Source organism: Lissotriton vulgaris, chromosome 3_1, assembly GCF_964263255.1.
Source record: "Lissotriton vulgaris chromosome 3_1, aLisVul1.2, whole genome shotgun sequence".
NCBI lineage: Eukaryota > Metazoa > Chordata > Amphibia > Caudata > Salamandridae > Lissotriton > Lissotriton vulgaris.
The window spans coordinates 1606542186-1606557749 of NC_141689.1; the positions used below are offsets into that span (position 1 = coordinate 1606542186).

The window sequence follows — 15564 nt, forward strand, 5'->3', positions numbered from 1 at the left end:
GCATTTTTTCAGGGTTTTTCCGACTGCTAAATTTTGGCATGTTTGACATGTTGGTTTATATCAGGGGAAAACAGCGGAGGGTAATAATCACACTACCTACAATTCCAATTCCTGTGCAAACCTTTCTACCTGTAATTTCAAACTCTTGTCTGCTGGGGGCTCGGCTGAGAGTGTCTGGAGTCAGAGGTCAAAGGCCAGAGGCCAGCAGTTGGGGGCGCTAATTCTTCCAGCAATAGGAACAGTAGACATGGAGGGGCTCTAAGAAGGGGTGAAAAAAAAACCCTGTTAACCTGAAATGGTCTTTTAAAGAACAGCTTCTGAATTGCACAGATTTGGATTGTAGTTTAGCCCTGCAGTAATAGTCTGTGATGGCGAACGATCATGTTTGTAGCACCTTAGCAACTTTCACATGATCCAGTGAATTGTATTGTACATTCCACTGCATCTACTACTTCACGAATGGCATTGTTTGTAAACGTGGTCATAGAAAAGTCATTTTAAATTAACTTGCTTTGACCAAGCCATGGTCGGCTGAGAGTGTCTGGAGTCACAGGTCAGAGGCCAGAGACACAACAGTTGGAAAGGGGGGGGAGATTTGGGGGGGACTAATTCTTCCAGCAATAGGAAGAGTAGACATGCAGGGGCTCTAAGGAGGGGTGAAAAAACAACAAAACCTCGTTAACACGAAATGGTCTTTTGACGACCGGCTTCTGAATTGCACAGATTTGGATTGTAGCTTAGCCCTGCAGCAGTAGTCTGTGATGGCGAACAATCATGTTTGTGTGAAGTACTAGGGTGCGGCCGGCAGCTCCAAAACTGCCTGTGTGTGTGCCCGGGAAGCTGTCTCATCTCGGGCTGACACACATGACGAAGCCCTTTGAGCCCTATGGGCGTTGCACTCCTGCTGTGAAGGCATTTGTATCCCTCAGGTCTTAGTCAGAAGCCCCTTTATGGGCGGCACCCTTATCTGGTCAAAATACGCCACTGGGCCCAGCAGCTACCTCATCCCTCTGGTCTTCGCAACTGAAACTTGTCAAAAGAGTATGCCTTTGTTCCGTATTTCTCTTATCTCTGATCCACACTTTGGGGACCCTTCTGCACCCACAGGGTGTGTCCGAACTGCGACCCTTTGCAAGTTGAAACTGGTCAGACAGGATGTCCTGTATGTTTTTAAGGTCTTTTGACATGGCTACCGCCACCGATTCAGATACTGTCAATTCTCACATGATGATAAAATCCTTGTCCATAATATATCTTACTGTTGTGTCCTGCCTCATGTACCCATGCTCTTCCGCCATGTCTGTGTGAAGGTGAGTGACAAAGGGGGACTACGGATTATTATCAGTGTTTAGAAATGCAATCAGACCCCACAGCCCTAGCTTCTGTTGAAACTTGCAGGGAGGGCAGAGATTGAAATGGGACAGCTCACAGGGGAGACTGCCCACTGGAGCTCTCCTCAAGCCATGTGACGTCTAAAATCGGAAGCATGGCAATACCTGGCCGTACTCCACATAATCATGGATTTTTCAATTGTGTCAGAAAGCATGTTTTGTGGAACTTCTTTTTCTGATATCTTGTTTAGGGGCAAGGATGTGGCACAACAGCCAGAGCTGATGACTGTATAGCAGGTTCAATTCTTGATGTCTGCTCAACATCCTGTGATTCTGGGCAAATCACTTAATTTCCCTGTGCTTTCAAAAAATGAATGTGTGCTTGTGTAATGTAAAAGATGCTCCTGTAAAGCGCTCCAATACCTTTGGGTCATGTTCGCACTATATAAAACTGCAAAAAAGATATTACAACATTTTGTGAGCACTCCTGTTTCAAGGCACTGCTCAAGACTGGAACTGGAGCTCAACCTAAGTATGGCAGAAGCAAGAATCCATCCACAGATTGTCTCTGTGGAGAAAAACATGCATTCCCACACCTGTGTTTCGGGAGTATCTTTGCTAATCTAGCCTAAATTTTGTGTTTTATGTGAAAAATAAAGCACCAATGTAATTTTTTGGGCAAATTATTTTCTTGGAGAGTTTTCATTTGAACTTTAGAATAAGCACATAAACTACCAAAAGCTTCAGTTTACTAAACACTCTACCTTTATTTAATATTATTTGCTGTACACGACCTGGGCTCTGCAGGAGTGAATGGCCATCAATTATGCAGAGTGCCAGCTTCCAAGACTTTTTTTGTGAGGTGGTGGTGGCAGTGGGGGGAGTGGGGGGGGGGCAGATGTGTAAAAAGGTTTAGATGGGGGCTTAGCCGACAAAGGTTTGAAGACTTCTGCTCTAGTCTCTACTGCTTGGATCCCATCATGGGAATACTCTGCATTCTGACATCTGTGCATGTATCACACTCAACGACTTTAGCCAGTCTAGGGGCCATCTCGTGACACTGGAGGAAGAATACATACCACGCAAATCACATCCACAACGTTACTTGTCCATCTTGGGGATATACCATGAAACTCATCTGGTTGATGTTTTGTTTCACTGACCATCCCTTTCGCAAATCAACATTTGTATACAAATGGTTCAATCGGCTTCTCCCGTTTGTGTTCCCTATCATAACTACAGCTGATGCTATGTACTATATCTGCCCTCCTTAAAGACAGCATTTCTGTTCGTATTGTCAAACGGCTGCTTATGTCAAAGAAAGAAGATGTAAACAAAAGCATTTTAATTCTGAGCTTTGAATCGTGATGCCCATGTTTTGCAATTTTCGCTTCAAGGTTTTGTGTTCCAAACTTGTCAACTTGTAAATGAATTTCAGCTTGTAAGGAGGGCAGGCCCGGGCTGGCTGTATTAGGCATCAGGCATTTCCCTGGGAGGCTGGAAGGGTGAGGGCCGTTTTTTCAGCGGTGTGGGTCAGTTTCATCACTCTAGAGCAAATCGATCCCCAGGAATAAAAGCAGCAAGCAAGTGTTTCCAGCCTCCAGTTGCCAAGCAGTGCTTCACATGGGGCTGGTCTGAGAAAATTGCTAGGGCTGCTTTGGGTTCCCCGCCCGGCCCTGGAGGAGGGCATGGGGCCTTGGCGGAGAAGGGGCCTTGTGCTGAGACCTACCGAAGATGCACTCTGCCCTCTATCAAGCCTCCCCCCAAAAAAACAAAGGGATGCTGAGGCTGTTGCCAATATCCAAGGGTTTTTCTCACTGCTTAATTGACATCTGCTGCTTAGTGCCTCCAAAGACAAGCAGAAAGGCCACTTTGTTCAGTGTTTCCTGCTTCTCTTTCCTGCCACCGTGTTGTTTCGACTTCTGACCAGGTGACTGTGTGAAGGGAGCCAACATTGAGTGGCACACTGTGGCATAGTCTGAGTTTACAGATCTGATGTTCTGGTACCATATACTACTGTGTGCAGTCAGGCCTTAATTACTGCTGTTACCACATATATCACAGTTTTAAGTTGCGTGATAAATAGCAGGTTAAACCTGATGGTATTTATCAGGGAAATAGTGTCCAGTATACACTAGAACATGCAATTTTTGGTGCAGCATGCACCAAAATCTGCATGTTATTCCACAAAAACACTTAATTGTGTGGTATTTATTGCAGCTGATCAATTCCTACTCCACCGAATTTGATTTTATCTTGCGAGGTAGTTATCACCCCAATTACCGGGCCACTTGTAATGAGAGGGTCAGGTTAGAACTTTATATGTAATCCTTTGGAACAATCAGACAAAGAAGGGTGTTCACTTGTGCATCCCGGACATGCGTGGTTGTAGGAAGCTCTATTACAGTATGGAATCCAGTACCCACAGTTTTCTCAAGCCTCCAAAGCAACTGATTACTGACTCACGTCGCTGCTTACTGCTGCAGTGATGTACACCAACATTTCTAATGTGTTGTACGACTGAGGAAACAAGGGCAAGAAAGTGCTTAACTTCATCAAGTTGGAAAAAAAATTCTGTGGTGGTCTATACTTGCATTTGCTCCATCCACTGTTCATCATGCCCTCTGAATTTCAACTCAGTCCACAATGTCAGTAGTGGGGTTAAAAATGTTGACAAGAATGTTCATCAGATGGTTTTGAGTCTAAATTTAGCATACCCGAGCATTGCCGCCTCATCAGTCAGCATGGCTCTGGCACCGGCACTTGAACTGTCCTTTGAGGGGTGTGTGGACAGTAATCTCTCAGTGGTCTGGCCAGCCACTAAGAGCAGCTGTGGGCAACCTTAACCTCCTTGGGCCACCTGCAGTCCAGGAAGTTGCAGGTAGCCCACACCTTTAGGGCCCAATTCACAAAACATTTTTATGAGTAGGGGTGCTTTACTGTAGGCTTGGCTGTGACATGCACTTGCATACCAATGCCTGATTCACCGTGCATTGTTTATGAGTAGGCACATTTTACTGCAGGCTTAAGTTTAAGTGTGACTTACTCATGAATTTCCTAGAGTAAGACTTGTGCAGGCAAAACTTTGTGTAGACTGGAATGGGTAGCAAAGAGATGTTATCAATTATGTGTGCACAGCGGGGCGCTACATGAAGAAAGGTTTGATTAAGCTACAGAGCATTCACTCAGTGTCTAGTGTATTAATCATACAAATATACGTGCTTAGGACGGCATTGAAGGAAAACAGCGATGAAGTGTAAAGGCATCTGGGATTGTATTGTATTACTATATTTGTATAGCACTTACTACTCATTGTGTTGGGCACTGAAGTGTTTGCTTAAATGAGTAGCACCCTACACTGTGTGCAGTGCTTGATCGAAAGGATGTAGTTCTTGATTTGATCATATGTGGGAAGTGTTCCCATATTGTGTATGATGACCAAGAGGTGCGATTATCATGTTATGGGATGCAGCGCATAGCAGTCTGTTGGATGAAGAAGTGTGAGAGCCATATGCACAGTTATTTGGTTTTAAGTATACTCACAGCTTTGAACAGCTTTTATATGATATGGTCTGTTTAGTTGTTCAATCTGTTCAATCTGAGACTTTGTGTATAGTTGTGGTCCTGAGCTGGCATGGTTGGAGGGAGAGAGAGGTGGAGACATCTGATCTTTACCTCTGCAAAAAATGGGACACTCTGTAAAATCATCAGAACTATTTGCTGTAGGTCGTGGGAAGGTTAATTGCCAGCCTGGGTGGGAAAGTGCGTTTTCCATCTCATGTTATGCATTCCCCTATAATTGTTTCCTGTTCAGAGATTTATGCTCTGATTTTTTCTCTTTCCACACAGACATTGCAAATGGGCATCAAACATTTCTCTGGACTTTTTGTCATGCTCTGCATTGGATTCGGAGCATCGATTCTCACAACAATCGGGGAGCATATAGTCTACAGGCTGGTCCTGCCAAGAATTAAAAAGAAATCCAAGCTAAAGTACTGGCTTCACACAAGTCAGGTAGGTTCAGTGGTTGTTTATATATATTATTGGGTAACGCCCGCTTTCATACCACATTTACTGTGATGCTGTAAGGAGAACCGGGGAGGGACCTCTGCTAAGGCAGCGGATCGTTGCCCCACTGCTCATAGAGCAGTGAAAAGGTACAAAATAAAATTATAATAGCAAGGTTATCGTTTTATTTTAGATTGCTACGAGCTGGGTTGGGGCGGGCTGGGGGCTCAGGGTGGGAGGAGGAGAGGACTGTGCACACTAAGTGCACATGACTGCTTGGCTGGCCATTTCCGGCCAGCCAAGCAGTCATGCACCCTTTCCATATTCCCCACCAGGCTGTAATGGACAGCCTGGTGGGGAATATGCACAGGCTCCCTGTCCCGATTTGAGCCCCGATCCACGGCACTCAGACCTATCACAATGCTGCTTTGCAGCACTGTGATTGGCTCAGGGTGAGCCTGTGTGCCGGGTGCTCCCTGCAGCTTCGTCTGGAGCAGAGAAGCCGAGGAGAGATGCGGCCGTCAGAAAAGTTAAGTGTTTTTTGTTTTTATATAACCCCATCCCTGTTCCCTACCAGCCGCAACTGAAGAAGAAATGTACTTTTTGATATCTAGGGTCAAATTTATCAAGTGATTGTGTTGCCCTTGCATCACACATGGTGTTGTATGAGCAATGTAATACTTAAGTGAGATTTACCATGCAAAGCAAGGCTACCTTTTATGGCCCTGCATTGCTTGGTAAATCTGGAGTAATGCAAGGCAGTGCAAGTAGCTGCCTTGCGTTACTGCACCCTAGGAAGGGGAACTCCCATGCTCCACCCATGGATTTTGGCTGATTTACTAACACTTGTAAACCTGGTAATGCTTCAAAATGCTACTCCTTCCCTGGAGAGGCGTGGCAAAGAGAAATATCTTTATTTCTTCTCGTTGTTTCCTCTTTCTAAGTGTGTTGCAGTCTGCAGGTGTCCTTTCCAGCACAACAACAATCCTACCTGCAACTCAAGCACCCTCGCACCTTGGCGCAAGGTGCCTACGTTGGCTCTAGACAGCAGACTGTGCACCAGGGCAGGCAGACAGCAGGAAAGCACCATATCTTTGTAGATATGGCACATTCCTGCCCTCTCCTTTACACGCAGCACAGCAAGTTGTCTTGCTGCGTTGCATGAAAGAATGATAAATCTGTCCCTTAGTTTGTATGCTGTTATCTTGTATTGAGTGTTTGAGGAGGGATTGTTGCATGACAGGGTTTGATTGCAAAGTTAATAGAGCATGTGTTCATAGGATAGTCAATTAGAGAACTGTTGGGAGTTGGGTGTTAGGGCCAGAAGGATGGTATTGGCTTGTCACTGCGGATATGTATTCTGTGTTGCATAAAAGTATCAGACTAGTAATTAGCACTTTTCTTTGGAAATAAACATTATTAGGAGATGGGTCCCACAGTCTATAAACAATGTCAAAAGATGCGGAGTCACAGGTCAGTTCAGAAAAACTATCACCTGGAAAAAATAGGGTGCAGTGTTCCCAAACCCTGGAAAACCGAGTGCGGGAACTCCAGCTGATAACACAAATTCTGCTCCTCCTGAATCAGAGCGAAAGTGTTGGGTTTGTTTTTCAGGTCAAGCCTGCCTGCCTGCGCTGCTCTGCGAGGCATACTGTATTAGAGTATGGTCTTGAAGCCCCACCCACTTTCCGCCCATATTTTTCATTGGCTTGTGCCATTGTTCTTCTTAAACTCTGGCCCCTGATTGGTTGATGTGCTTGTTAGTCCCTCCTTAGTACCGCCTTGTCTTCATTTGTAATATACCATGAGGACTGGCCCTTTTACTTCTGCTGTTACATAGTAGATATTCTTCAGTCTATAAGCATTATTTTCTTTAATGAGTTTCTTCTACTGCAGGCGCAACATGCTTTCCTGCAACAACAGCTTCCCTCTCGCTCCTTGGCTACAGCTCCACCCCTTCACCCCTCACTGCTTGCCGCCCCAACCACCTCTCCGAGGTCTGTTTATTGTTTCCCCACTTCCCAACCCCTCTTGACCACGCTGTTTTAAAAAAAATATATTACATTAGTAGATAAAGTGATTTGATGTTGAGCCAATGCCGAGGCTCAAACACTTGTCCCCATGAATCAGTAGCTTTGGCCGCTGAGCCATATCCTCACCCTCTGGGGACAGCACAACATTATATATATTTGCTTGTTGAAGCATGAGGCGACAGGACTAAGTCTAGATGGAAAGGACATTATTACTGCACATTATCTATCAAGGACTTCTGTATAGCGCTTCCCGTCACCTTCCGGCTGCTTCGGAGCAAACGCTGTCATTGGTGCAACATAATGTGCTCCTGGCTGGTCTCTAATGCGAAAAAAACACTGTCAACTTGACAAATAGTTTTTATGGTATACTGCAATTTCACTTTAATAGCGGCCACAGACCTTTCTTTAGACACGGCTCGACTAAAGAAAGAAGTGTGGCCTCTATTAATGTGAAAGCGTGGCATGGCGCGCTTGTAAACAAAAAATATGTGCAATGCAATAGGTCTTGCTACGGCGAGAATTTTAGCTATTGTCATTTACAGTGCCAATAGCTCAAACTCTCGTAAATGCGAGACCTGTTGCATTGCAAATGCTTGTTTGTTTTTGTTTTAATGAAACCACATCCGCACCAAGAGTAAAGTAAACTCTTATGCATCTAGGATGATGTTGACATGATCTGATTTGCATGAAATTGTTTTTGGGGTGGTGCTTCTGTAGAAGAAATTAGAAACACTGTAGTTGCTCGCTGAGTAATTGCATATCCCAGAAAGCTGTTTGTCAACCTGGCACGTGCAGATTGGATATCATTAATAATGCACGGCCCCTGCCACCGACCGGGCAAAGTTCAGCAGGAGTTATGCAAGATTGCTTGCCTTTCCTCATACTCTTAACCGTGTCACTGTAATTACAGCAAGTCGGAGAACAAAATTGATTCCGGAAAGTACTGTAATTCTGCTAATTAAATAGAGTACTTAATTTCTATTCGACCGGCACCACATGTCAAAACGATAAATTTACCTCTCTCTCTAACTGCAACATCCTTTCATCCTGAGGTACCGGCTGCACGTTTTTATTTGTGTTGCTTATGCACTTCCGTTTGGAAACTTGTAAATCAAACTTTCGTTAAGTAGAATTGGCCTTTTACACAAACCCAACTCAAACGATAGCATATTGATAATTACTAACAACTAAAAAGAATAAATGAGAAATCCCAGGAAATGCATATTTGGAGGTATTTCATTTAGTGAAGAGGACGTAGGTACTTATTTACAATGTGGCGGACAGGGTGCGAGGTAAAAACGTGAACGAGATCCTGATTGCCTTATTGCAAGAGTTAGGTTATAATCAGTGCTTAATTTGAGCCGGTGGTTGCAAGTGGGGACCACTGGCTTGTTTTTTTCGGAGTATTTCGACTGTAGGCTGAGTGATCACCACTTATCATTCTGGTAATACAATCTGTACTTACAGTACGGTTGCCATTAAGCTATTTTGATGACAATAAAAGTTGATTGAAAACCGTGCACAATCGGTTGCAGGTTTCAATCCACATTCCTACCTTTCTGGGTCTGTTTCCTTTCCGAGATAGTAGAGCACCTTCAAATGTAGCATCTTGTCCTAGGTCAGGATTCCAGTTTCATTATTTGACAACGTGTAGAACCTTAGTAACCTGCGTTGGGTGGTGCAACCACTCACTGATCATCATTGGTAGAGCTGGTCTCAATAGTGTTGCCTTATGTTTTCTGTAGGTTGTATGATGGGGTGGAGCTTTGTTGCCAATGTCATTAGATATCCTTTGAGGACCTCTTCTGAGGTTATGGTCATCAATCATTTCTTGCTGATGCGGCTCATGGAGTCCCTTAGAGAACCTGGCAGTGTTGGGGTTCCAACGTTTTCCATTTATCCAGTCTTATCAATGGCGCTGTTGCATTTATACTGCTTGGGAAATGCTTGTCTATCTTTGGAGAGCTCTGTTTGAAGGGTTCATGGTACCTGCTTGCACAGCCTGATGGCGGTGATGTTGTGATCACTGGAGATCTTTGGAGATCTCTTATGGAAGGGTTCATCCTGCCTGCTTGTACAGCTTGCGGGCAATGATGTGGTGCTGGTAGAGAGTCTGCTTTAAACATAGCTCAATGGCTTGAGCTGCTTGCAGATGCTCCTTCACTATAGCTTGGGGTGCTTTGTGCTTACAGGTTGATGATTCCTGAGTTTGGTGAGTCTACTGTTGCATGGGCAGTTGGGCTGACTCTGATGAAATGGCACTTGCTAGTGTACCAGGCAGTGTGTCCAGCTGTCCTTCTGCAGTTGTACGGGAGGTGTTTGCGGGCAGGTGCAGGGCTGGTGTGAGTATAGGCTGGTAGAGGATGGTCATAATCTGTAGGTGAAAACCATGCTTAAAATCCACCTGTAGGTGGAAAGATCTAAAAATGCGAGGAATCACACATTGTTAACATTTTTCTAACTTCCACCATAGTTGCGATATACTATTACATATTTCCATGTGTGTTGCTGGTGGGACACTTTAAATAAATAAAAGAAGCAAAGAAAACTTGACCTGGAGTGCGTCCCTTTTTTCTAGTGCTGTGGCACTAGAATTGGTTAAAAAAAATATATATATACATATATCTATACTACTATTATAAAGTAAGAACTTTGAACCTTTGAGGCGGGTAAACTCTGGAACCACAGCGCCAATCCAAAACACACGATACATCATTAGAATTGTCAGGGTCTGCAGAGTGACATAGGCTATATATACCCAAAAAATATACGTTCTATAAAAAATATACATTCATAAAAAAGTAGTCCCTTGGAAGTAGCGCCGGGCGTGTGCGCTAACGATGTGAACGTGCGTGCTGACATCATCTAGCGCGGGGGGTTGCGGCAGACAGGAGCGAGAGGAGGTCGAGGAGCGGCGGACAGGAGCGCGGACAGGAGCGAGGAACTCAGGCTGAGGTAGGTGAAGCGCGGGGAGGATCGAAACGTGTGCAGCTGAGTGAAGCGCGGAGAGGAGCGGAGGAAAGGACTCGGGCTGAGGTGGGTGAAGCAAGGGGAGGAGCGGCCCGTTAGCGCTCACACGCGCCTGCGGGAAGTCTCCAATGTGCGGCTGACAGGATTGCGGGGAGGAGTGGAGGAAAGGACTCGGGCTGAGGTGGGTGAAGCAAGGGGAGAAGCGGCCCGTTATCGCTCACACACGCCTGCGGGAAGTCTCCAATGTGGTACCACATTCACAACGGAAATAAAAGACAGAACGCAAAATAAAATAATAATAAAGAGAGACATGTGTGCATGTTTGCACAGGGCATTGGTCAGCCGGAGATGAGGTTAATGGCTAAGAGGTGGAACGCAAAATAAAATAATAATAATGAGAGACATGTGTGCGTGTTTGCACAGGGCATTGGTCAGCCAGAGATGAGGTTTATTGCTAAGAGGTGGAACACAAAATAAAATAATAATAAAGAGAGACATGTGTGCGTGTTTGCACAGGGCATTGGTCAGCCGGAGATGAGGTTTATTGCTAAGAGGTGGGTGAAGCAAGGGGAGGAGCGGCCCGTTAGAGCGGGGAGGAGCGGTGAACTGTGTGCAGCTAATTAGGGGCCCTGAAGGTGGCAGGTGCGCAAAGGGGGACCCCCCCCGCGGACAACGTCGCAACGGGCTGCTAGTATATATATATATATATACACACACACACTTAGGATTACAGTTTACTTGGAAAGGCAGCAAACAGCTATATATATGTATATGTTCTTGGCCCCCACTTGACGAATCACCCCAAAACTTTCGAGACATGAGCTGACTGGAGCAGCCCATTATTTTTAAAAATTTCTCGAAGATTCGTCAAACGGTGCCAAAGATATTGGCAAATCAAAAAACATTTTTCTTATGGAAACTAGGACCTAATTATAACTACCTACTGGCGACCGCCAGTATGTAATATATACATATATATATATATATAAATCGGACTGTGTATAAAAAAGTCTGGGATCAAGGCACGACCACAAGTCCCACAATACATTTCAAACCGGAAGTGATTCCATAAATGAATGCCATTGGAGGCAAACGAAATGAATTAAAACATCGGACTGTGGAGTGTTGCAAGAACGGGGCTTACCTTTGAAGAAGTTCCAGGAGGAACAAAACATGTCGGGACTGAGCCACAAGCCGCTTGTTTTACCTCATTAAAGGCAACTAAAACAGAGTTTTCTGGTGTGACCAAGGTTTTTTCCCCTGGGATCAAACATTGCTGGAATATATATCGGCGTGCTTCAGCCGAAGGTCTAACACCTCCACAAGAGCGCCGGCAATCTCCCGCCTTGAACCGTTCTGTTGAACTCGGCAAAACCAAAAATAGGGAGATTGGTGCCGCCGAGGACTGGATCTCGGTATTGGTTTTGGTGTCAGTCTCCCATGCAGGCTGACCCGTGGAAACTCGCTGTCCAATTGATGCACCTTTTAAAACAAGCACCAAAAGAACAACAGCACAACGCTCTACCCACTGGAGGGTTTTAAATTTGAACAGACTTTTGAATCACAGGTCCGACTTGGGTGTCAGAAAATAACAACCGAATCGGGAGGACAACACCGAGTGAGACACAAAAAACAATGAGAGGTGACCTTGAAATAAATCGGACTGTGTATAAAAAAGTCTGGGATCAAGGCATGACCACAAGTCCCACAATACATTTCAAACCGGAAGTGGTTCCATAAATGAATGCCATTGGAGGCAAACGAAATGAATTAAAACATCGGACTGTGGAGTGTTGCAAGAGCGGGGCTTACCTTTGAAGAAGTTCCAGGAGGAACGAAACATGTCGGGACTGAGCCACAAGCCGCTTGTTTTTCCTCAATAAAGGCAACTAAAACGGAGTTTTCTGGTGTAACCAAGGTTTTTTCCCCTGGGATCAAACATTGCTGGAATATATATCGGCGTGGTTCAGCCGAAGGTCTAACACCGCCACAAGAGCGCCGGCAATCTCCCGCCTTGAACCGTTCTGTTGAACTCGGCAAAACCGAAAATAGGGAGATTGGTGCCACCGAGGACTGGATCTCGGTATTGGTTTTGGTGTCAGTCTCCCATGCAGGCTGACCCGTGGAAACTCGCTGTCCAATTGATGCACCTTTTTAAAACAAGCACTGAAAGAACAACAGCACAACGCTCTACCCACTGGAGGGTTTTAAATTTGAACAGACTTTTGAATCACAGGTCCGACTTGGGTGTCAGAAAATAACAACCGAATCGGGAGGACAACACCGAGTGAGACACAAAAAACAATGAGAGGTGACCTTAAAATAAATCGGACTGTGTATAAAAAAGTCTGGGATCAAGGCACGACCACAAGTCCCACAATACATTTCAAACCGGAAGTGATTCCATAAATGAATGCCATTGGAGGCAAACGAAATGAATTAAAACATCGGACTGTGGAGTGTTGCAAGAGCGGGGCTTACCTTTGAAGAAGTTCCAGGAGGAACGAAACATGTCGGGACTGAGCCACAAGCCGCTTGTTTTACCTCAATAAAGGCAACTAAAACGGAGTTTTCTGGTGTGACCAAGGTTTTTTCCCCTGGGATCAAACATTGCTGGAATATATATCGGCGTGGTTCAGCCGAAGGTCTAACACCGCCACAAGAGCGCCGGCAATCTCCCGCCTTGAACCGTTCTGTTGAACTCGGCAAAACCGAAAATAGGGAGATTGGTGCCACCGAGGACTGGATCTCGGTATTGGTTTTGGTATCAGTCTCCCATGCAGGCTGACCCGTGGAAACTCGCTGTCCAATTGATGCACCTTTTAAAACAAGCACCGAAAGAACAACAGCACAACGCTCTACCCACTGGAGGGTTTTACATTTGAACAGACTTTTGAATCACAGGTCCGACTTGGGTGTCAGAAAATAACAACCGAATCGGGAGGACAACACCGAGTGAGACACAAAAAACAATGAGAGGTGACCTTAAAATAAATCGGACTGTGTATAAAAAAGTCTGGGATCAAGGCACGACCACAAGTCCCACAACACATTTCAAACCGGAAGTGATTCCATAAATGAATGCCATTGGAGGCAAACAAAATGAATTAAAACATCGGACTGTGGAGTGTTGCAAGAGCGGGGCTTACCTTTGAAGAAGTTCCAGGAGGAACAAAACATGTCGGGACTGAGCCACAAGCCGCTTGTTTTACCTCAATAAAGGCAACTAAAACGGATTTTTCTGGTGTGACCAAGGTTTTTTCCCCTGGGATCAAACATTGCTGGAATATATATATATATATATATATATATATATATATATGCAATTCACAGTCCTGTTCCGCTGCCTCAAATCAGGACCAGATCCAATCTGCCACACCGGATACCACAGGTACAGACCACTCCACAGCGCAAGGGTGCAATATTAACAGAGTTTATTCACACGATTTCGCCAGCATGACGCGTTTCGGTCACTTCACGGTGACCTTGATCACATGACGAACAAAACCAATGAAAATGTATATAAAGGGTTACCAATCAACAAGAGGGGCGGGAGAAATATTAGAAACTGAAAAATCACTTAATGCACATCATCCTGGAGTAGAAAACAGACAAATAAATGGATATAAACATGACAGACTATTTACAATCTATAAACTGATTACAATGTTCATATGTACAATCTATGTACAATCGATCAATTCATAATATCATTATGCCATTATTACTATACATTATGTACATGTGAATCCATCGAGGTTGCTGTTTCACATATTTACAAACCCTAAACCGTTCTACGTTTCGTATGTTTGCAAGATCCGATGATGATGCGCAATTATATTTCTTATTCAATACAAATTTTACTCGTTCACAAACCCCAGTCGATTGGCGCGTAAGACCCCTAACGTGACCACCTAGTGTGCAAAAAAAGGGGGGGAAAGACAAACCCATAAATCAAGGTGTAATCTGAACTAACCTGAGATTCAGAAAAAAGATCAGAATAAGTGATTAATATGTGACTAGTTTATCAAAAATTAACACACTGGTCAAAATTATAAAAATTAGGAGATACTCATGCTTTACCATGTTATACCAATTAGGAGGTTTACATGTGCAGGAGTTAATACAACTATTCACCCTGCTCCCCAACACTAAATTAAACGTGACTGAAGTACTTTGTAAAATGGATATCCCATACAAATAAATACCGTAGTATATACACAATCTCAATCATTAGAGAAAACATTAAGACATAGTGCCTTAAGGGTATCACAACATAACAGTTTGGACATTACTTTTCAGCTGGTACACACAGAAATTGAGATGGAATCGATCAAATGTGTCCAAATTGTAATCAATGATGTGCTTGATGGAAGATATATACACAAATGCGAGGGGAACTGATTTAGCAACAGGGGATGTGAACCTCAGACACCAATGCAGTACAAAGATGAAATTCTTATCTTGTGTGCAGGTTCGATGATGCCCCATGTACTGCCCACATTTCTTACAAGTACAATATAACTAAGCTAGCCTTCCCTGAATTAGAAGCCGCTTGTAAATTGACATACGGAGGGACTAAATATTCCGTCTAATATTATCAGCATAGCTGTTTCTTATGCCGTGATGTTATAAAAAGCAATGAAGGTCCTCCCCCGTATTGAGGCCATTTGGGATCCTCGTGTCCAATAGTAAAATGTACTTGCTTTCCAATTGTCTGAGGGATTTTTCCCTGTTGCCCCCTCTGATGCTCTTAGGGACTCCATCAATTATGTAATAGCTTAGGTGACTTACATTTTTCTGATGTACTAGGCCAAAGTGACGAGCCACAGGGTATTTTTCATCTGCGTTTACTATGGCCCTGAGATGCTGGAGTATTCTATTGAAGGCCTGTAGTTTAGTGCTCCCAACGTACCTGAGCCCACAAGTACATTGGAGCACGTAAACTACAAACTCAGACCGGCATGTATAATGCCCCTTAATGGAAATAGGGGCAGCATCAAAAGCAGTTTTGTATTCCTTAGTGGAAACTCCAAACTTGCAGGCCCTACATGATATACACCGATAGAAACCTGACTTGTCAAATAGACCCTCCTTTTTGGGGATAACCTCTGGGCTAGATCTTACCAAGGCATCCCGCATCGAGGGTGCCCTCCTGAAAGTTAAAGTTGGCTCTTCAGGTAACAAGGGTGCTATCGTGATGTCAGTTTTTAATAGTGGCC

General features: G+C 44.4%; 1 protein-coding gene across 1 annotated transcript in view; it reads left to right on the plus strand.

The window, feature by feature from the left end:
• The window catches only part of GRIN3A (glutamate ionotropic receptor NMDA type subunit 3A), a 665328-nt gene that overhangs the window by 587809 nt on the left and 61955 nt on the right, over positions 1 to 15564 (plus strand). The window contains exon 7 of the mRNA XM_086963254.1: positions 5181 to 5345. Coding sequence (XP_086819380.1) covers positions 5181 to 5345 — 165 coding nt within the window. The remainder of the gene's footprint in view (positions 1 to 5180; positions 5346 to 15564) is intronic.